Here is a 23553-nt window from a genome sequence, read left to right on the forward strand (position 1 = left end):
TTGTGCTCCTGCTCAGCACTTGTTAGACTACATCTAGACACCGTGTCCTTTTGAGCCCCCCTCCCCGCCCAGTACAGGAAAGGTGTTGAAAATTTGGAGCCGTGCTCAGCTAAGGGCCTCTGAGATGGGTGGAGTTGGAGCCATGTGAGAAGGAGCTAAAGGACTGGATTTGTTCAGCCTGGAGAGGAGGTGGCTTTAGGTGGACCTGATAGCTGCCTGCCAGGACCTACGAGGGAGTCTTGAAGAAGAGAAAGCCAGGTTCTTCACAGTGGTAATTGCTGGGAGGACAAGAAACAGCAGGCATAAATTAAAACATGAAAGGTTCAGCCTGTGAATAATGAAAAGAAAAACGTGGGGAAAAATAATATTGGGATTGGGTAAAATGATTTAGGTGTCAAGCTCTAACAGACCATAAATCCTGAATAGTCAGGCACCATTTCCTGTGCTCCTGGCTCCATCCACTTCACGTAGAAACCTAAGGTACTTTACCCACCACACTGAATTTCCATTGGCTAGCAGCGAAACCTGTGATATAGTCCACATTCTTAATTATAACAAGCATTATTTTTTTTTCTGCAAAATACAGCTATAATATTTGAGTTAGTGCAGGCTCAAGCCTGCGTCCGCATGGCGCAGTGCAGGGCTGTGTGGACCTACCTGCCAGGTTTCCTGTGTGGGACAGCCTTTTATTGTTTGGCTTGGCCTATGAGTTAGGCTTCTTGGCAAAAGTTATTAACTGGGACCCAGTGCTGCAGGAACGGGTTGCACAAGCAGCTGATCACACTTCAGCCTGGCTAGCTTGAACATCTGTGCTGTGCTCCTCTGCCCTGCTGTCCCCCTTCTGTAGTTAGCAAAGGAACAGCCACGCCAGGTCTACTTGCTTCAACTGGTATAGCCTTGCCCAATGTTATGTGAATACGTAGTGGGTATGAGGGTTAGTTTTATTGAATTTTTTTCTATTTTAAAAAGGACAAAGCTGGTGTGGTAGGAGAGGAGGAGGATGGAGGAACTGGGCAGTTCTGGCCTTTCTATTGCAGAAACCCAGCACAAGTTCCTTGCTTGCTTCCCTCAGCCATACAGCCAGAGGCTGCCACAGTCACTCTTTCCCATACATGGAGGATACTCCAGGATTACTTATAACTCACAGTCTCCTAAAAGTATCAGAGTTTCAGTTTAGATAGGTATTCCCTTATTTTGTACATGAAGGAGAGAACCTGATCCAATCTCAGGCAGAGCTTGATCCTGCAGCAATGTATTGCTCCTCTTTCACCTTCTCTCAGCTCTGGATTCCTCCTAAAGAACAGGAAAATGGCCTGTTCGTGATGGCTATAGCTTTAAAGACATCTCTGGATTTTGTTAGCCAGTGGTCTCAGCATGGCCAGAAGGTTTCCCAAGTTTGAACCCCCAGTCTGGCAAGCATGTTTTGGTGACTTTTTGGGTTAGAAGTAAAGATGAGGTGTGGAGAATGTATCAGTGTGATTGTGCCTACCCACAGGGAAGTTACTATGCCACTTCTGCATGACTAGTAAGGACTTGACCTGCTGTGAGTGAGGCTAGCAGCCCTGGGCTTGAACTTCTAAAAGGCATTACTTTTGCTCAAGAAACCTTGCCTTGAATTAGTCATTAATTCTTTATCATAACCCATTAATGATTCTAAACCCAAAGTGTTTAGCTTAATTGAGTTTATTACTATAGATCCTAAAAAGTGTAACTCTGCTTAGTTTTGGGGAGTATCAATTCCCAGGAAGGGAACAATTCAGGATGAGTTATTTGTGCTAAGTGAACCTGTTTGCCCAAATACTCTCATAGCATAGCAGGGGAGCAATGAAAAGAAATGTGGTCCCACCCCTTCATTCACGGGTCTGAACAGTTTCCAGGAAGGAGTGTAACTACACAGGTAATCTGCTGGTAGCAACAGGTGGTTTTCTGGAGGAACAAATGGCAGAGAAACTGGATTACAAGAGTGGTTCTGAGTCACAAGAGTGTCCTGGGGTGCTCCTGCACTGGTCATTGCTCAGAGATTAGCTTGGAGTCAAACTAACAACCAGCTAAATGGTTTGGAGGATTTTCTTGTTGAGGGTGAGGCTGAGGAAGTATGACGGATGTGTAGTTCCCTTTGCAGTGTTGTACACAGCAGTAGAAGGGAGGCTTGGAGCTGACCCTCTGCATTACGAGCTGGTGGCATGGCCACCTCTCTGTATACCCAGATGAAGACTACGTGCAACTGGTGCTCAGAGTGATCTGCAGGCTAAATCGCTGCACTGTGCCTAGTGTCTAGCATTCTCCTTAGCCTCCAGATATCATTCCTTCATTTTTAGTGTCACGTAGGAAACAAAATCTATAGACCTTCATTGCAGGGGCCCTGGGGTTTCCCTTGACTGTGTAACCCTCTGCTGTGAGGAAAGGTGAACCATGACTAAGAACAGGCTCGCTTCTGAAGGCAAAATGGTTGCTGTGTTTGAAGAAAGAGCCTCTTCAGTATTATCAAAGATAGGAAAATATGATCCATTATGGGCATACTGACATGGAGATATGAGTAGCCAGGCACTGACAGCAACGCCTTCACACTTACTGCTCATCATTTGTGGAGAGTCCCACTAAAGTGCATGACTAAGTTGCTCTCCCACACCTTTGCAACATAGGAAGAAGCTATAGAACAGCCTTTATCCCCCTAAATATCCCCCAGATTCAGGTGTGGTTGAACTGGCTACTGAGTTAGGGGGATAACATGTTCCTAGAATCACTTGTTAAACCGGCAATGCACGTTGGTATAGCTGATACTATGTGTGCCTGTTTACAGCCTACAGCAGTGGTGTTGCTTCCTTTCCATCGTTCTCTTTGGGCTAGAGTTTTCTACGTTTTTCACAGATTTTGGGGGCCATCGGAGACTAGAACTGTTCCATCTCTTCTTGGGTTGCCTACAAGTTGTGCAGGCTTGCATGCAGATTGCTAAGTTAATTCCTCACACCTCAGATCAGCCTGATGGATGACAGTTGGAAGCAGAGATAAGCAAGTCCTCCCCTGCATGTCGGGCAACATAATTGCACAGTCAAATTAAGAAGAGTATAAAAAATTCTAATAAAAATTTGCAGTTGGCCCTGCTTTGCATGGGCAATTCAACCAGATGACCTCCAGAGACTCCTTCCAACTTAAATTACTATATGATTCTAGCAAAAGAAGGATATTTTTAAGAGAAACTGCAAATCTGTTCTCCCAGTTCTGAAGTCACCAAGGAAATACTGGGACTTCTGTGCAGGTCAGAGATGAGTAAAGATCACACTCTTCCCATCTGTGAATTTTGCAAAGCACATCAGTAACTTAATACACCAGTGGTTACTATTTCTGGCATTAATGAAATCATATTCACCTCTGCATGCTCTAAATTTGTCCCTAAATTACACATAGAAATGCCCACCTTAAATTCCACATAGAAATTAAAAATTCCCAACCAGCTGGATGCCTTCTGCAGACCTGTGCTGACTTTATGGTCACTGTCATCTTGACAGTAGTTACTCTTGCTTAACCCAGTGAAGTGAAGGCTGGATTGAGCCCTGTCCCTGGTTGTCTGCTCTCCCTACAGTGGATGAATGAGGAGGGTTATTGTATGTACAGCAGGTGCCACGCATATTCTGCGGCATTTTTATTTCCTCTTCTTGAGGAATTCACAGACGAAGTAGATGGTGACTTGGCACTCAGAGTCATTCCACTCTCCTGTGCTGAGCATTTCCACACAGTCCTCGCGGCCAGCTGGGTCGTGAGGCTCCCCTTCCTTCCAGTTACTGTAGTTCTGCAGCGGGCTGTTGTCTGCGTACACAAACTGTCCTTCTTTTTCCATGTCGTTCAGCCCAATGAAGGCTCGGAAGAGGCCACTGTTGGAAATGTAGTCAGCGATCAGGGCATTGGTTGCCTCATCTTTAGGCATGGCCAGTGTTCCTCCTCTGTCCCTGCAGTGGATCAAGGCTTCTCTGTAATTCTTCTCTTCTTTCACGATGTAATAGAATTTTTCGTCTGTCTCCCTGATACCTGCTATAACTTTAAAGGGGAAAAAAATTTGCTTAACGGCATGTCAACGGTTATTGAAAGTGCTTCTGTTCCAATATAACAATGAGATGATTTCTACATTCTAACTAATTAAAGAGAGAGAGGAAAAGTATTCCCACCTTCGAATTTGTGATGAACGATGAGGACATGATCAGGAACTGATGATAGGAATGGGACTGAAAGGCACCTTGCACACGTTCGGACAAGAACTATTCAGTCTTGATTGGCGTGTGTCTACTGTGACACTTAAATTTTACTTCATGGATATCTAGTACTAATCAAATCAAGGCATGCTGAATGGTCAAATAGCAATGTCTAACTCTGGATCACCTACATTGCATGTTTTTGAATACAAATTGTGAAAGAGTGCCCTGGGATAGAAATGCAGGATAAAGATCATTTTTCAGGCCTTTTCCATATAGAGGAAAGTTAATGTGACTGCTAAAATAAGACATTTTAAATACAGCTCTGATATTCAGAGCAGCTATAGCCATTAAGTGGCATTGACTAGGAAGAAAACTGTGGCTGCTCAGCAGGTTTAAAAGGCAAACTTCTGAACCAGTGTATATCCCAGCGAATCAAGCAGCACCCGGGAGCAGCCTGGACAGCTGGAAGTTGATTGTCCCTGCTGATGGATTGCTGATGGTCCTGAGCAGAGCTTTGGCCTGGAGCGATTAACACTCTCCCAAACAATTCAGGAGTTACCTCAGGAATAGTTTAGGAGTTAGTAAAGGGACGCTCCTGGTGCTATGGCATTCAGTTTTGTAGGATTTGTAACACAGATGCGGGCTGTTCTGTGCTGGTTGCCCACAGTGCCAGAGAAAAGTCTCAAACATGTTTTATTTACTGATGCAGACCTAGTCTTAGAAGCAGGGGTGAAGCCTTCTCAAAATCTCTGCTATGCCAGGAAATATACTTCCTTCCTTTCAAGTGGGGGCAGTTTACATGGTCTGCCTGACAGTGCTGCCTGCAAATGTGGCTTCTTATAACCCACATCTTTGAGTGTCGGTCCCTTGTTACAGCAAAATGATGCTTGCACTGAGGGGAGCACTAGGAGTACTGTGTCTGCAGCCTTCCTGTGCAGCAGAAACATCAAGAGGTTACTCTTGCTTTTCCTGCCTGTCTGGAGCAGATTGGCACAAACCTCTCTGTTTCACTGCCTGAGTGGCTGTTGAGCCTGAGCAGGCTGATGGTGCAGAGGCAGTTAGTGAGCCATGCCTTGTGCTTTTCATGATTCTTTCTGTTGTGCTGTTGGTAATTTCTGTATTGGTTTTGCTTTTAGTCATCTGCTGCTGATATCCTTACAGGTATAATAATAATTCAGAGTGCCTCACACAGTGGGACCCTCTCTTTGGGTCACCTGTGGATGTGGCCATAGAGCAGCAATGGTAGAAGAATAGCAATGATAAATGTTATAGGAACCAAATAAATCACATCAAATATATAAGGATCCTTACCGTTCTTCACAAACTTGATGGACGTGTTAAGACGAGCAACATTGATATTCAGTTGTCCAACAACTCTGCGGTATCTTCCACAGTCACAGACCGTGCCTGGTGCAATACAAGGGATAGAGGACTTATCTGTTTAGAAGCATTTGTGCTTGTGCTTGGAGAGTCATCTGTAGCTCACTTCCAAACCTTCTGAAGACCTCCACTCCATTTGCGGAGAGCCAGTCTCACCCCGCCCCGCTGGCCATACTTCTGTTCATTTAACCCCCTTAATATTTCGGCTCTGTACACTCCCTTGCTAATTGGCTTAAGAATCCCTGCTTTTAAAAACATGGATAGAAGTGTTAGCTATCTTCTTTCCACCCATATCAGTATGGGATTTGCACATCCTCTGACCCTTTCATCATTATTGATTCCATCTAGCTGCAGAGGTGTGACTTGTCATGGTGATCACTACAGTGTTACATCTGAATGCCGAAGGGATACCTTTGTATCTGTAAACAGCACAGGTTCCCTGGCCTTCTAATAGAAACAACAGCATCCATGAAATGGGGAACTGCTGCTTTCTCGGTGAAGGAGTTTTGTGAGTATGCATAGAGGTGGGATTGGCAAAACTTTGGTAGAAAGGCTATGTTAGTGAATTGCTGCACTCAGCTGTGGTACAGCGGTAACAGTCAATACCAATTCAAATAATCAATAACTTTCAAGTACTGAAGTCTCAGTTATATATTTGTTGGTAAACTGAAATTTGGCTTGGTATAGGTTTTGTTTGTTCCTCTGTTATCCTCAGGAAGAAAATAAGTTGTGAATGATTTCCCATTAAGAACCAAATGGGCATTGCATATGAAATCTCTTAAAAATGAACACAGCTGTATTTTCAAGGTGGGAAAACATTCAAGGTTATTAGGACTGAGAAGAACTTTCTGGATCATCAGGTCCAAATTCTCCTCCTGTAAGAAAATGCATTGCATTCCTTTGACAATAGATTATGCTTTATCTAAAATCACTTATTTTTTCGTCCCCATGCTCCTATTAGGAAACTCATAAAGGACTTCATGCCTTTGGTATTCAGACACTTTTTTCTAGTTTCTAGTGTAAATGTACTGCTGGCCTGTGTATGTGTTAGTTTTTATGGTATTAAACATTGCTATTAGTTTAGGTGACTCTTCTCCATATTTTGTGCATGTTGGCATATTCATAGGCATCAGTCATATCCCTACCCAAGCCTTCATTTTGCTGAACAAAACTTTTTCAGTCTCTTCCTGTTCATTTCATCTATTCTTAAATTTTTCCATTGGCCTCAAAATCTGCTGAAACTCAAGACAAGCCAATCCTGAAATCAAAGACCCAGCAGACTTGAGCATTCTGCAGAGAAAGATACATAGCATACCTGCTCTTCCCTTTTTTCCAGAAACCCCCGATAAGCCTTTGGCTCCTTTGTCACCTGAATAAAGAGGAAAATATATTCTCAGATCTCAGACAGTGCACATGTCAGGGGAGCTTATTTGAAAAACCTGTTTAATAATATATTAACGGTGTGCTTCCCTCATGTACTGTACTGGTAGATGTGCCAAGTCAAACAAACCGTGATTAATTCTGTTGTACGGAAATAAGGAGAACCCTTTAATAGCTAACTCGCTGATAACACAGGCATCTTGCGTGCTGCTGGTTCCTGGTACCACTTACTTTAAATATAAACTGCAAAATGATCCAGAGAGGCCGAAAGCACTCAAGAAATCTGAAAGGTGAGACCTGGGTTCTCTCATTGCCTTGCAGGACAGAGCCCTTCCCTGCGTTCAGTAGCTCCGTGATGGGCTGAGGCAACACATGAGGGTGATGTGCACTAAGCCACTGAATTCATGTGTGCAACAGATTGTGCGTGTGGGCAGCACTTAGCACCTGCACAAAATAAGGTCAGTAAGGAGCAGCATTTAATTTCAGATATAGTTCATGGAAATGCGATTTATTTTCATCCAACTGCTTTCCTCTTCTGTAAATCGTAAAAATGGTAGAAATACTGCTCCAAGCTGTGCTACTAGATAAGTGGAGGTGACTAGCTTTTTAAAAAATCTCAGCTGTAATTTGGGTCAGGAACAGCTGGACTTTTTCTGAAATTCATGTCAGCTGTTCTTTTATGAATTAAAACCTTCAGAGGTCAAAAATACTAATGTTTGCTCTGCCTTGTTGATGGCTATTTTTTGATGTGCTTTTTCCTTTATATGGTTGTGGGTTTTAAAAGACATTTTAATTGGCATTGCTTGACACTGCACACTTACAAGCTGAAATTTCAGGGCTGCTTCATTAAGAACTTAAATTTTAATGGTAGGTTTAAGCAGTGACTTAGTGACTTTTGCTTCTGCAGAAAAAAAGAAAGAAAATGAGGAAAACTAGGAGACAATAAAGTATACGTTCAGGTTGAAAGAGAGCTTGATTTGAAGGCTCAGGGCATTGGTTTACTTACAGGTAAAGATAACAAATTTGTGGGATTCTTAAATTCTAGTCTCCTTTGGAGACTGAAGACATCTTAGGAGATAGCTATCTGTGTTTTCATTTGTCTAGGTACTTCTGAAAATTAGTCCCTCAGGCCAAATTCTTTTGTTCTTCTCTGACACGGAGGCTGGCTAAAGGCCATCAAAGGTTTATTAAAAACATTGGCTTGAGAAGCTCCCCAGATTGTTCCACCTGCTCACCCTCATACCTGGATTGATGTGCTGGTTAGAGACCACAGAGTTCCCCTGGGGATGGTGGAGTCCCTGCTCAGCTTTCAAGACAGGTCTCCTTCTGGCAGAAGTAGTATTTCTTCTTAAGCAACTCTTTAGGAATACTGGTAAGGAATGCCTGAGCTTCTTCTCAGACAACTGGAGCATAATTTCATTAAATTATTGTCCAGGTAGTCTTGGGGTCTACCTTGATTTGCAAGTAGTTGTCATCCCTGGTTATGTTGAATGCTTTCTTATAACTCCTAAAATCCTTTCCTTACTAAGCTGTCCTGTGCATTACTTGCTCACGTGTCGCACAGCAGGGCAGGAGACAAGGTGTAGCATCCTGAGCAGCAGCAGAATATTGACTTAGGCCTTCAGCATCCAAAGCAGAGACTTGAATTGGGCTTGCCCTTTTAGATCATTCAGAGGATTTACTCCACAAGGGTGAGATTTCTTCCTTCCTCTTTTACCATTAAAGAGGATTGACTTCTTAACTCATAAAGCAAATTATTTTAGCCAAGTAAGTCGGATATATTGCATGTGGGAAATAAAACAAGAATATCTCAGCTCTCGTCACCAATCTTTAGGCATAACTGTATTTGGAGAGCACTGGTCACAGCTGTTATTTGGTATTACTCCATACCTGGAACTCTCACAAAATACATATTTACTTTGAGGGAAAAAACAAGAAAATTCCCAGACCAGAGCTTACCCTTTCCACCAATTGGACCAATTTTTCCAAGCATTCCCTGGTCACCAACATCCCCCACAGGTCCTTTGTTTCCTAAGAGAAGAAATAAAGAGGAAAAGAGTATGGATGCTTTCTGTCATTTCTTTCCCAAGGCACTATTTAGGTCTCTACTGCTGCTATTTTTCCTGAGCGTGGCCAGTCTGCATGTGTGGCAAAGTTGAAATGAGTGGAGCCCCGAGGGCGTTTGGAGGACAGCGCAGGTCTCTGCTACTGTAGGATACAACAGTAGGACATTGCAAGGCACCTTCATAACTGAGCTGCCTGTTCAAATGCCCCAAACCGTCATGTTTTCTTACAGAAAATGCAAACTAAAACTGTTAGTGAGTATTCAAATACTGATTTTACTTCACAGCCAAACCAGGCCAACAGCAGGTTTTATTTGGGTGTTTTTTTCTCCACCCCAGACAAAAGCCTTTCCTTTTTGACTTGAGGTAAAGTCCTCACAGCTTTGCTGGAAATCATTCTCAAAGCAGGACTGCAAACAGGGAGCTACTTGTTTTGCTGTATGTGCTTTCCCAGTCCTCAGAGCACCAAAGTTTAAGTTCTAAAATAGTTGGCTAATGATGACAGCCCAATTTAGGGAATCTTAGTTTCCACACTGAATTTAAAATCACTAAGATGATTCATAAATGGTTGGTTACCCCATTTCCTTGTATCTTACCTGATCTTCTTTTTAAGGTAAGAAGCAAAATCATAGGAATGTATTTAAAAATGGATATTTTTTTAATTATTATAACAATAATAACAGGGCGATTTTAAAGTTTCTATAAAACTATAAAAAACTTTTCTGATTAGCCTGAAACCACTATCAGGGAAGAAAGACCATGGATATGCATGATCATTAAATTCTAATGATAAATCAAGCTTTTGAATTAGAGTATGCAAACAAGGCTGACACCATCACATCTAGTGCTTCCGAATGCTCTGCCCAGCTCACACTATGGACAGGGGATAGGTTTAATAGAGCTGAGTCCCAAGACATCTACAACTCCTTGTTCTCAGCTTAGATGCTGTTTGATCAGAGAAACCTTGTGTCAGAGTATATGCCTCTGTTTGCTTTTCTGCAAAACAAGGACAACTGAGACTGAATTTTATTGAGCATCCTGATCTATTACTAGGAAATAACCCTCAAAATTCAGTTTCAACTAAAGGATCATTTCAGTAAGAGAACAGTAATCTTGCTGATTATACATATGATTTGGATAATGATTATACATACGATCTGGGCATTCTGGGTCACACTCATGACAGCCACTTGAGAGAGCAGCAGTGCATGTACTGGTTTATTACATGACTCTTTGAATTTATTGCCATATATAGCTGTATTACCATATCAGTAGGAATTGCACCAAGCTCTCCAAGTATTGTTAGGTTTACTGATTAATGTTTGACAAGATTGTGAAATCCACTGGTGCAACAGGAATGAAAAGCATTAAACTGATCCTGTGCACCAGTACAGTTGTGTATAAAGGCATTCATATACTAGCAGCAGCCAACAAATGGTTATAAATACCTTTTGGTCCTTTTGGTCCAACCTTGCCTTGTTTACCCACTTCTCCTCTATCTCCTTTTTCACCTTCATCACCTTCCAAAAAAAAGAAGAATAAAGCATCATGGTATGTTTCTCTCAGTGCAGTAAGTGCAACTATCCATCCTTAAAGTAAATTTAACATTTTTTTTTTTTTCCCTAATAATTTCTTTGTATTTCACGTTGATGGCACAGTAACCATAGGATAAATTTCCAGAGAAGAGCTGATGAATCTGACTGTCATTAGGGAAAGCTAAAACCTTTCCTTTTGGAGTGGCTATTCCAATATGAGAATTGTACAACACAAATTTCTAGTCCCACCTTTTAAGACATATTAGCTATAAAGCAGATAAATAAGCCAGTCTTTCTCTGTTGGAAAACCTGTTCGCACAAAGACGAACTGCCAGGGCAACCAATAGGAATTTATTAATTGTTTCTGGTAACTCTCTTCGTGGTGACTCTGTGTTCAAGGTATGCAGATGCTTTTGGAATGCAGGAATGTAAATATGTTGAAATAGTTCTTAACATAGGCCTTAGTATGGCAGAAGTCTTGCCTTTAGTTTTTGACAAGTGACATTTATATGTTGATATAACCAGCGTGTTTTGCAATTACTCCAATGCTTTATTTTGAAAATGAGATACAGAGTATCTGTAAGAGGTAAAATCATTGCATTTATTACAGTAGTACAGAGATTTCTCCAGATGAGATCAAGACCCTGTATCACAGGTTCCTGTACAGCACTATATAGTTACTGTTGTAAGAGACAGTCTTGCTGAACAACTTACAGTCCAAAGGAGCAAGACAGCAATTAGTAGGAAAGAAATGTTATCTCCTTCCTTTGGTAGCATACAATTTTGCTTCACATTATTGCAGGAAATTGGAGGCATAACTGGAGTTGATTTTCTTACCTTGTACTTCTTCATTTTTAGTCAAATCCCAAGAACATCTTTCCTCATTTTTTTTTCAGACAAATACTGAGGGTGGGGGACAACCACCTTTGCACCCCTCTGCACCAAGTGACCATCACTGAATACAAGCAGCCTTCCACGGGCTCTCTGTCCCCTGCTCCCTCTCCCCCCATTCCCTGCCCTTGCCTGCAATAAACCTTGCGGTGCAGTGGGAAGCAGTGCCACGGTCACTTGGCCAAGCCAGGTTCTCACGTGTGAGTGGCAGCCAGTTGTGTCTGTGCCTGCAGCCCAGAAGGGGAGAAAAGGCTGCATGCAGTTCAGCGTATCGGAGGCCCAAGGGAGGGAAGACTGCCTGGATGTCAGCAAAAGAGAAGTGAGGCCTGAACGTTATGTGACAAGACCAGTAACCTGTCTCCCTGAGGATGGTGCCTCCAGCCTGGGCAGAAGGTGTTCAGGGAACTGGGTGTGCTGAAGGTGACTATGACCCATGCAGTGGTTTAAGGGCCTGAAGGGCTTGCCTGAGCCAAGCACTGCATCTAGACCACTCATGAACAGCCACTAGTGATTCTTCCCTGCACAGATGAGTCTTGTGCCTTTTAAACCCATTTATATTTTTGGCCCCTTGAATAAATATCCTGTGGCAAAGAGGTCAATGATTTGATTATGTGCTGGTGAAGAAAATAGCTTCCCATGGTTGCTTGAAGACTGATAGTTTCATTGAGTCTCATTCTTATTTTCAGAAAAATACTGCCCACTGATTCCTGATGTACCTTCTCCTACTGCTGTAGCCACAGGGCTGTAGCGTATTGTGGGCTCTTCTGTGGGGTGATGACAGATGAGAAGTGATGTGCATCAATTGTGGGCTCTTCTGTGGGGTGATGACAGATGAGAAATGATGTGTATGAATTGCAGCATATAAAATGAAGTATTAGCTGTTCGGCTCCTTTCCATGTCAGTTACATGGACTGGGCTGAGTCTGTGCCTGTACCCTGAAAAAAACTTCAGTGTTGGGACTCTGTGGTGGAAGGCAGAGTGGCCCCGTTAGTCAGGATGCCCTCTCGGCAGAGTGGCCAGTGTTGCAAACTGAGGAAAATAAAGGGCTGAACTGTTGGGGGAGGAGGCATTTGCTAGAGGGATGGACCGGGAGGAAGCATGACACGGTGTGTATGCTGGCTCCATCAGGCACCCTGTTTGTTTTTAACACCGTCTGCTACAGGACAAAGTAGGAAGAGAAAAGGCTATAAGCAGTCAGCAATACAAATTTTAAACATCTCTATTTTCACTGGTTCTTAAAATACTGGAAAAATCACTATATATTTCCAAATGCCAAGCTCCTTAGATATGCAGCTGAAGCTGCAGGGCTGAGCCTGGAGCTGGTGGAAGGATGCCTGCTTGTACTGGGTTCTTGTCTACAGATCATCAAACAGCAGAGCCAGGGAACGTGCAGTTTAATTTTGCTGTTGACCTTAGTGCTAACAACATTTACAACTGGTAAACCAAGAAATTGTCCTTTCCAAACCCATCTATGAAACCCTTGAGAAAAGTGCAAAAGTAATTTCTCAGTAGTTCAGAAATTCAGAAAAGATTCCCAGAGTCTGACAAAGGGCTTGAGAAATGAAATTCCAGCAGAAGGTTAAGAGCTGATCTGATCACAGTCTGCAGACCTGTACAGGGCGGAAATTTGTGATAACAGAAAGGAAGAAGGGTGTGATTCAAAGGCTGGAAAAGCTGGATGGGTCCTGACTAAGAAATGCAACATGGGGATATTTAACAATTGGACTGCACTCTCTGGCAGGGGAGGGGGACGTAGGAGGCTTTTCATGTCCAACCTTGTCTCATGCAATAAATTCCTTTGTGTAAGATACGCTGTAACTCTGTGTCTGGTGTAGAAACGCTGAGGGAGTTTCTCTGGCCTGCGTCACACAGGAGAGCAAACCAGATTCCTACTGACCTTCCAAACCAGGGCTTGTAACCCTGGCAGTCCTCGTCACCTCTCAAACCAGCTGGTTCCATTCTTTGTGGCTTGCAGACTGCTCTGTTGGGTTAAAGGCTCTAGAGAAACTGTTTGCTGCAGAAGGAAAATCTCTGTGTGGGAAAGATGCTTTTTTTGTTTGGTTGGTTGGGTTTTTTTTTTGGTTTTTTTTGCAAGAAGCATTGCTTAGGCAGTTAATCTTAGAAATAGATCCCAGGAAAGAAAGTCAATATGCAAGTGGAGAAGCTGTGATTACTTGCCAAAGATGTTTTCCTCCAATCTCACTTTCAACATTTCGAGCCACTGAAGTGGCTTTTTTCTGAGACTTTAGAACAAGCTTTTCACACACGGGGCTGCTGGAGATGAAGCTGGGTTGCCCTGTATAGGCCATCAGACTGAGCACCGACAGGTGAGAGGGGTAAAAGGTGTGGGAAAGTTTGTTCTGGACGCGTTGAGAGATTAGGGAGTGTCTCAACTTTTATAGCTAATATGTCATGTAGTCCCAGTTTTTACTCAAGCCCTCTAAAAGCCTAAGGGAGAGGGAAGTAAGACCTACCACCTGTTTCATCTTGGCTACACTCTGCCGTAGGTTCTTTACATAGGAAAATGGGAAGAATGATAATTTGTGTGTCTGTAAGGGCGGGAAATCCTGCCCTTCTCCCCATACGGCACCTGAGAATGGGTAGGCCATTACAAAGCAAGGGTAGAAATACAGTATTAATTAGTGGTACCATCTCATTGTTAATTTAAGACTGGATTAAGCCCAGTGCTTGCTAATACAGTGGTAGAATTATAAATGCTCCTTTAGGTGTTGCTTACAGTGCTCTCAAATTTGGGCAGGACACGTGAACCCTTGGGTTATGCTCCCCCCGTGTGGTCTCGCTATGATTTGCAACCAGGTAGGAGGGCTTGTGGAGGGCTTGTGAGGGGGTGGTCGACTTTGTTTTGGGCAGGGGTTGAGCTGGCTTCATTTCTAATTTAGAAGTATCGCTCCCTTTCCTGTGTGACTTCACGTGGACAGGTAATCCCACTGTATCAGGCACTTTTTTTGTACTGTACCAGAAAAAAAAAAAAATCTAAATCCTGTCAGTACTCTGTAATGTGTTTTTGAATTTTGTAGTACTGTGCTTTGTGCAACGTGAGATTTCTTGCAGAAAAACCCCTTCTGATCCCTGACTTCATATGCTTGTAGTCTATACCTAGATGTTAACCTCTCCTTTGTGCTGCTTCACACTTGAGGCAGTGTCAGGTTAAGTTTTAACCTAATTAGCAGATCGTCACCTTAAAACTGTGGTTGCAAGGATGTCAGATAATGCACTGCAGTGGCATTTGAAGCATGGGTGAAGCACTTGGACCCAGTAGCTGAAGCAAGACCATTTCTCAACCTTATTAGTATTCCCTCAAGCTGATTCACTTCTGTGTTACAGATTTAAAATACCAGACTATTAAAATGAACACATGCAACAATAAATGATTAGACTTCTCCAGCTTGGGACTGTGCAAGACAGAAAGAAAGCAGAAGCCATAAGCAGTAAATGACTTTCGCAGCCATTAGAAAATTCTAATTGTAATTGAGAGGGAACTCCACTCCTTCCTTCTCCTATAAACAAGCTCAGGAAAATGCTGAAGGTCTAATAATCAGCAGGATTTTTAGGTGGTTGAAAGGGGTTCTGCCTTTTTAGGAGTTTCACTAAATAACACAGTTTTGAGAGGTTACATTTGGTAAGGATATAATTAGTAAGAATTTACTGACCTTCAAGTGACTTAGCTTTCCCTGATGAATCTTTTGTAGGCAATTTATCCGGTTTGTATTCACCAGTTAAGGAAGTTTTCAGGTTAAATTTTTCACATATATTTAGTGACTCTCCAAGTCTTGTGTTCAAGGGCTGACCCTGGTTCTTAGAGAAGCAGGGTGTAATCCCTGGGGATTATGTAGTCCACATTTATCTATAGAGACAGCCCTGCATCAGAGTGAGAGCATGTCTGCAGGTAGCCTAAAGGCTGAAGCTGGGAGAAGACTTCTAGCTGGGTTTATGCACGTGTTCTTCACTCGGACGTCTGCTGAGAGACTCCCCAGGGTCCACACAGGGTTTTATTGAGGCGCTTCATCAGGTGTGCTGGCAAGTCATGGCCTCATGTCAGCTCCAGTTCCTGTCCCCTGACCAAAAATACTACAGAAATCTTAATGCTCTCTCAGCCTCTCTTTTGCAGGTATACCTTCCTCCACCCTCTAGGGCATACCCAGCTTTCAAATAATAGAAACATCACTTATGCTGGGCATATTCAGAATTGAAAAAAGCCACCAGCAGCCAAAAAGTCCTTGAGAAGCCCTGGGGGCATGACTTACTTGCTGTGAGAGGGGGGAAGGATGTTGAATTTTGATCAGTATGCACATGGATGCTTTGCACTGCTTGCCTTGGATGCATTTAGCATTCCTAGGCTTAGCCAATGTCCCACCACAAAGGCTTTGTATGGAATCTGTTATGCAGTTTTACCTTCTTGATCTTGCAGGGGACAGTCCTGCTGAGCTCCATGTTCCATGCTCATAGTTCCACCTGAACTGGCGTGGGGACCCTCCCCACCTCTACAGACAGCATGTGAAGAGTGTAGGTGACTTCTGCCTGTCCTGGGTGTTAAACTAAAGGGATAAGGAGATGTGCACCATTCTGAAGCCTTGAGAACCCTCCAGGAGCAACCGAATCCCTTGCCCTCCTGGAAGACAGCTGGAGAATTAGCTCTGCAGCCTACAGACACTGAGTGACCCTGAGCACGGGGAACCTTTGCAGCATTTGCGCATGCAGTCTCTGTTGAGAGGTTTTGTCACCAGAGGGAGTCACGGACTCCAAGAAATAAGCAAATACAGCCCAGTTTGTCTTTCCAGTGTACAAGCGCGTCACAGCTACATCAATGGAAAGCCTTACGATTCCCTCTAATTTCACTTTCAGTGTCTTTGAGATCCTTAGGAAATTTCCTGTGGCAGTGGGGATTCTTGCTTTCAAGCTATACGTGGCTAGGGAGGACAGCGTTTCTTGACATTTTCTGCCTCTCTGACATGATGTCCTCTTCCCTGTCCTTCCCCCCTTCGGCCCTCAGCACTGGCCTGCGTGCCTCCTTCCCCTCTGCCTGATGTTGAGCACTCTTCTGACTCTCTGTTGAAGGAATTCAGCTCACTAAACAGAGGAATATATCAATAAAGCGAATACACATTTTTAGTGAGTGAGCTAATCAGCTCAGGGAAAAGTCTGATGAGTAAACAGCTGAGGCAGCACAAGGTGAAGGTAGAACCGCGTGGTCAGAGCGAGGGAAGAAGATGCTGGGCCTCCCTTTTTAGCAGAAGTGTTGATGACGTGTGTACATCTGTACACCTGACAGATGAATGCAGCTGTAGTGTGCAACTGCAACTAGTCACTGTCCCAGGTGTCCTGCAGGAATATGCAGGGCTCGGGCTCCCACAGACTGCACCGTTCTTGGAATGTCTGTCTTCACCCGGCTCCAAATTAGACAACAGGAACCCTTCCCTGATGAAATAGAAAGGGTCTTCAAAAATAAATGGATTCCCTGCTCACTTTTCTGCTTTCCACTTACGAACATCCATTGACTTCGGTAGAAACACCCTCTTCTCCTGTTGCATTGTGTGAGCCAGACCCAAGCCTTCACTAGGCTCACTGAAGCTCTGCTGACTTGTACTGTTCGAAAGTGTGGGCCTTTGTGCATGACTGGGACATACGTTATCTTTTTAGTAACACAGAAATAGTTTAAATTATTCCTGAGTCTCCTTTGACTAGATCTGCCTGATTTAATTTTCCCAGCCTGTTCCCCTGCCATTCTGACATGATCTCAGAGACCTGTGGAATACAGTGGCTTCAGTGAGGAATCAGACTGACACTGGTAAGAAGTACTGACCCAGTATCTTTGAATTTGTGTATTTAAGTCCCCACATACATGCTTTGTAGTTCAGGCTGATAAACTTCAGAAACTTAATGTTTGCTAAAATGAAGAAGTCTAAAAGCCATGAAAAATAGAATTTTATGTTGAAATTAAAGGGCTCTTCAGATCAAACATGAGGCGCTAAGAGGGAAGTTTAGTTATAGGTTTGAACAGCTTATAGGATGTGGTAAGGCATTTTATATTTTCAGAAGGAAATGCGGATAACAGCATATCTGGTTTCTGAGAGAGTTTGAGATTTTCCAGGAGTGGAATTGCGTAAGCACAATTAAAGCTGAGAGATGGACAGCTATACTGGAGACCACAGTAAATGCTATTTTGAGGCACCAGCCAATGTCACAGAGTTTATAAGCATCATTTGTCAGAAATAATAATAAGGAAACGTTCTACATCTAAATTGCTATGGGAAACTCCCGGCATTCTTCAGATTTCATCTCATTCCAGTTTCTCAACCTGGATCTGATTCAAGACCTTTGAAGTTCCTGTGTCTGGATTTCAAAGGAAATAAGCTGAGACCTGTGACAGCAAGATCTAGAGCCAGGCTTCTTAAGCACTGAGCTTCCATGAATCCACATGAAATCAGCTTCTGCAGAGCCAGCCCCCACCACAGTCATCTTTTCATCCTGCTCATGCTTTTAATAGGAGTTTATGAGTCAAAGTTTTGTGCCCTCTGCGTATTTCTGCCCTCATGTTGTTGCTTATTGATTTATGCAGAGCAGGTCAGACCCATCTCATCTATGTCAACAGCTCACTTAAAGCTTCCTTTGCAGGTTAGACAAAACAGAGCTTGCAGTCTCCAGGCAAGAGCAGGCTAGAAGAAAGGACAGAGCCAGAACACCAGTCGAAGGCAAATCCCAGGGGAGCAGCACCTGGTGTTCCTGCCACTGCCAGGACATGGACCAACAACTTGTGCTTTTGCTCTCACTGCATTATCTGCTGCCTCCCCATAGTCCCAGGTCCTCTCTCTGCAGCAGCAACAGACCAGCCTGCTTCCAGGCTTGGAAGGGTAGAAAGTAAGTGGTAGGGACATGACTAATGTTGCTATGCCAAGCACTTGGCTGCTCTGAGAAATTAATTGGGTATTTTTATGCTTGATCTGGTTCTCTTCGGGTCCAAGAAGTCAGTGGGGTACAGAACTTGGCCCTTATTGCCTTAGTTACTCAGCTGTGGATCAGTATTACCTAATGTAAGTTTTTAGAGGTCCTGTGCCATAGCAGTCCAGCTAAGACCAAGTTGTCCCTAAACATCTCAGATCAAACACAAAGAGTCACTACTTATGAATACTGAAAATCTGTTTTGGTCCAAAACATGTGTGTTTTTTTAATTTTAAATTTTTTGTTTCCTAGGGTATTTCAATAAGGGTCCTATAAAATTCCTCACACATTTCAATTTTTAACTTCTATTGAAGCCAGACTACTGTGTACCTCAAAAGCTTTTTCAGGAAGGTAGAACAAGACAGCTATTGCACTAGGGCTGTATTCATTAACATAATCCCCACTTTCTGAGAAGAAACCTGAGCATCACCTAGAAAAGGAAGCTCAGAAAGGAGTGCCAGCTTTTGCTTTTCTCTTGTTCTACTTTTTCCCTTTTTCTGGAGTGCCCTTTAGAAAATTTACTTGCATAATTCTTTACAAACAGACTTCAGCTTTCATTTGCTTGCACCAGTGATAGAAAAACAGCAGGTAGATGCAGGGGATTGCAAGGCACCTGGCTAGCATCATGCAGAACCACCAGAGGTCAGACTCCAACTCCTATTCATATCTAACGCCGAGCAGTTTAATTCACACTGACTTCTATCATTGCAACAGACAGTGCAAAAGGCTAACAGGACCATTACTGCATTCCTTCTGTTCCTTGGAGACTACATCTTTCCAGAGTATTTTCTATCTCTTTGTGTTATACAGAACGGCCTCTGGTTTTGCCTCATGCTTTTTTGGCAATTGATGGGACTGTCACAACTGATTTGAAGACTTTCCTGATAGGCAGCCTGGAATTACCCTTTCTTTTCATCCCATCACTCATATCATACTTCTCTTGTGACATCTCAGGTGTGAGCATAACAAAGAGTATATTTTTGAAGGAGAAAAGAATTTGGCTTGCACAAATTAACTTGGACAAATTACCTGTGGCTTGTACAAGTAAGCGGTCAGTTCTCCGCAACAGTAATGACCCTTTCTGAACAGGTGAGTTTCAGGGGCAGCATGCAGAGAGTTGAGTGTTTGCTTCTGTAGCAACTGTGAATGCCTACATAATGGAGAAATCCGACCTCCAGCAGTGCAAGAAACAGTGCAGTTTATAAATTCTGAGCCTCTCCAGACAACCTCATTTCTCTCTCAGCTTTCTCCTCTCCATTGCACTGTGTGATGGAAACAGCAGTATGGCTGCCATACAGCACCAGGAACCATCCCACTGGTAGCCCACGGATTAGATCTAGCCTACAGGACAACTTGTGCCTTGCACTGGGATAGGTGAGGTGTAGGAAGTCTTACAGCTATTGAATACCTTTTAATTCCTTGCACTTCTAGTTCCTTTGGCCCATTAGACACTTCCATGTTCATATGAAAGGAGGAAGTTGCCACAACAGGAATCTGTTACCTATGGTGCTAAGAAGCTGGCCAACATACTGTGCAAGCTCAGCACCTCTGTCTTGTGGGAGCACCACTGTGCTCTACCATAGCTGAAGATGCTGAGTGGATGGCGATGAGGGATAGAAACTTGTGCAGATCAAAAGCCATTTTGGGGAGAATGGTGGACAAAGGGCCACAACAGATGTAGCACAGAAAATAAAACTACAGTAACAAAAGTCAGAGGCTTGTCCATTATTGATATTAAAGTTTGAGCAGCAGAATATTGCCTGTGGCTGTGGTGTGATTGTAAACTGGGGACCATGTGTTCTGAGTCCACAGACATAAGATAGATAGAGGAAAACTGGCAGCAGAGCAGACTTTCTTCTGCCATATTAGGTCAACATGCCTCATCCTTGAAAGCAAGGGATGCCTGGGGAGTAACAGGGTAGTTAACTCAGCCTGCTCAAGTCTTTAATTGCCCATCTGACTGGCATTCAAAACAACTGTCCCGGATGAACTCAGCTGCTAGGAACTGAAATTAGTCTATAGAAATGTATCACCATAGACTGCAAAATGTATTTGATGACCTGCAATGGATGTGAGCCAGTAATTTGGAGGTGATTTTCTTGATACTCCTTTTACCAATTGTGGACCTTGAGCATGGTAATCTAATTTTAAAGTAGTAGTGAGGACCGTGCCAATATACTGTTTGGCTCCTCTCGTGTGTTGGTGTAAGCCAGGAGGCAGCAGGACTGACTGGTAATGACTAAATCCTGACTTTCTCAGGATCACACTTGCAAAGAACCATAATACTTAACCTTTAAATGCTCCCTCTACAAGCTAGACCACAGAAACCAGCTGGAGTCTCAGCTAGTCTTGTGTTGTCACCAGACCACCTCATTAGCCTTGTGACTTGTTAAACACAATTCTGTCAAACTTTGTTCTCCAGCCTGCCATTATTCAGATACTAACTAAACAAACTCCCACTAGCTCCCTTGGGGATCATTACATCTCTCTGCATTTATGCTGTGGCAGCAAAAGTTTAAGCTTGGATTGTAATCATAAAGGAATTAACTTGCTGATTAAAAATGGTCCTTTAAGCAACATGCATTTGAATAATCCATCATAAAAACAAATGAATCTGTAGCAGTGCTTTTGACTTGGTAATCTTTTTTCTGCTTAAAATTTAAATCAGTTGCATTTTTTTCTCTCGGTCTGTAGCCTATAGAAAAATTACAATAAATTACTAAAAAGAAAGCAATAGTTCAAACTGCAATAGCCATGGTGTGGAATATGTATTTTAGGTCCGTCACTGCAAGATAGGTTTGTGCATCAAGGACCTAATTTTTGGCCAAGATACCCTCCAGGCAGTTCCATTAACGTTAGTTGTGTTACACAAAAAGTAAGTTAATGCAGAAAATTTGGTTTCAGATATTTGCAAATTGTTTTGAAGATAAAAGACCTGCACATGCCAGAGCTGATCTAGTTCTTGCTGAAATCTGTAGCGAAGGTCCTGTTTAATTCAACAACAGCTGCTGGATCAGGTCTGATGAATGCAGCAGAGCTGTGTTTACAAGTAAACATTTGGAAATAATGACAGTTCAGTCATTTTAAATATAGCATATCTCTCCCTACCTGTAGGTGCAAAGTGAACTGTTCACAGTTCACAATAGGTGCCTATTTTTAGACAAAGTCACTCAATTTGTGGCTGCTAGCTGTACTGTTTGTGTGATGAATACAAGAAGAGATTTATGTGCCTGGAGAAAGATGCAAAAGGACATGTCTAACATATATGAGCGTATAGTTGCTGAAACTAAAGAAAAGCAAATTTAAGTCTTGCTTCATCACTTTCCCCCATCACAGTTCCGCTTTTCTAGATGTTTGTACAGTCTGCAATAATTCACATCTTTCATCCCCAGCCCATGCCACAAGCCCTCCATGTCTCTATTTTTAAAAATCAGCCTTTATCGGTACTGGTCTCAGCATTAGCAACCTGATACTCCTCACCTTTTGGTCCAGGTAAAATTGTGTGTGTCGAGCAGACATCTGTTGTAGGTCGATTGTCAACATCAAACCCCAAAATCTGAACTTGGAAGATAAAAAGCACTAGTAGGATCCCGTATTTCCTTAGCTGTTGTTCTTTCTTGCTGCTCATCCTTGCAGCTTCTCAGGAAATGCCTTTCGTTGTTACAGTCTTAACAAATGCAGCTGACTCAAAAATAAATGCTCCACTAACTGAAACAGTGCAAAGATTGGGAGCTACATGCAAGAACAGCTAAATAAAGTGAAGAAAGGAGTTTGATGATGCTGTAGTTATTTCTGTCCTGCACATTATCCAGGGTATTTATTTAACACTGACAGCTGTTTATTCCAATTTATCTCTTATCTGTGAGATGTTTAGCTGCTTTTGGCATGGAAAATTTCTTCAATATATGGGAATATCTCTTTTGTAATATTTTTTTTTTTCCTTTCTGCACTGGCTCTTCATGCCCAGATTTTCGCTTACTCAAGAGACAAAAGACCTCAGTATTGCATCCAAGTGAGTACTTATTAGTTATAGGATACTTGTGTTTGGTTGTGTGCTGGAAGAGTAATGCAGACTCCATATAACATGTAGAGAGGCTTTTCCACAAAAACTTTCCTCCAAGGAGACTATTAGTGACAACAGACAAACTGCCAGGCTGCTGTGGGTGGAAGTCACTGATGTTATTTCACTCCTTTTGGGTGCCATGTATGCATTGTCCCCAGAGTAGCAAATGAAAGTTGATGTTATCAATGGGTGTTCAAGCCAGAAACCCACAAGTGATGGTTTTGTGCTGACAGATTGCTCCACAATGATTGCTCCAAGCCCAGATTATGTTGGTAGACACGGTACAGACTTCAGGATTGAAGTCACAGAGCAGGATGAGCTTGACTGACTGCAGTACCTCCTGTCATATCACCTTTCCCCTGTGTTGGGAGAGGCCATATATCTGGACAGTGGCGTAGCATAGGTCCCAGAAGAATGTCATCCTTGGGTTGTCCAGGAAGCTGAAGGTGGTTCAGATCTGCTTGAGGTAGCTGTCAGGTTTTCAGTTGGGTGCTGAAACCAGGTGTAGGAGGCCTCTTGGATAGAGGAACAGGTAGCACTCAAAACTGCTGTATACCCTCTTGGAAGGAGTTGTGACAGCTATCCATCCGTGTGAAATCCCTTCCCAGAAAAAAGTCTAGCTTTCTCTTAGGGAGGGCACAGTAACAAAGGACAGCAGACCATTCAAGGTAGCCTGGCAGAAAAGAAAGGGGAGATAACTTTTTGTAATCTTTTCAGGAATGTCATTAACTTCTGGTTTCTCACACAATGAAGGAGACAGCTACTTGAAAAGCTGAACTAAGCTTTTGAACTGGCTAGCATGTGAGAGCACATTTGCTTTCCATTCTAGGCAAAAAAATGTATTTCCTATGATCATAGCTTTTGAGATGCTTTCTTCATTATTTAAGATAGTATTAGTTCCTGGCCGTACAACGTTTCATCCTTTTGGCAGACAGAATAAGTAGCAACACTGATGTAAAAGCAAATTCCTTTTCTTAAAGGCTGAAGGAAGGCTTTGATTTCAAGCTTTCATCTGGGATGAAATGTTGGCCAAAGTCCCAAGAGGGGTCAAGACACTCCTCTCCCTTTTTCTTTCTAGCCTGGTCGCAGACTGTCCC

At 42.9% G+C, this 23553-nt stretch overlaps 1 protein-coding gene and 1 long non-coding RNA gene across 6 annotated transcripts in view; one reads left to right on the forward strand and one right to left on the reverse strand.

The window, feature by feature from the left end:
• The window catches only part of LOC119144189, a 56071-nt gene that overhangs the window by 11004 nt on the left and 21514 nt on the right, over window positions 1–23553 (forward strand). For 4 of the 5 annotated variants that reach the window (XR_005102982.1, XR_005102985.1, XR_005102984.1 and 1 more), the window contains one exon: window positions 17164–17242. The exons of the other annotated variant lie outside the window; for it this stretch is intronic. This is a non-coding gene — a long non-coding RNA (uncharacterized LOC119144189). The remainder of the gene's footprint in view (window positions 1–17163; window positions 17243–23553) is intronic. 5 annotated transcript variants of the gene reach the window in all.
• Window positions 1668–22312, reverse strand: COLEC10 (collectin subfamily member 10). The gene is made up of 6 exons (XM_037379176.1): window positions 21874–22312; window positions 10459–10530; window positions 8907–8978; window positions 6883–6936; window positions 5499–5594; window positions 1668–4032 (listed from the first exon to the last, which is right to left on the reverse strand). Exons 1-6 carry the CDS (start codon window positions 22019–22021, stop codon window positions 3641–3643), a joined length of 834 nt encoding a protein of 277 aa, XP_037235073.1. The 5' UTR covers window positions 22022–22312; the 3' UTR covers window positions 1668–3640.

The sequence above is a fragment of the Falco rusticolus genome, chromosome 3 (assembly GCF_015220075.1).
Source record: "Falco rusticolus isolate bFalRus1 chromosome 3, bFalRus1.pri, whole genome shotgun sequence".
NCBI classification, from domain to species: domain Eukaryota; kingdom Metazoa; phylum Chordata; class Aves; order Falconiformes; family Falconidae; genus Falco; species Falco rusticolus.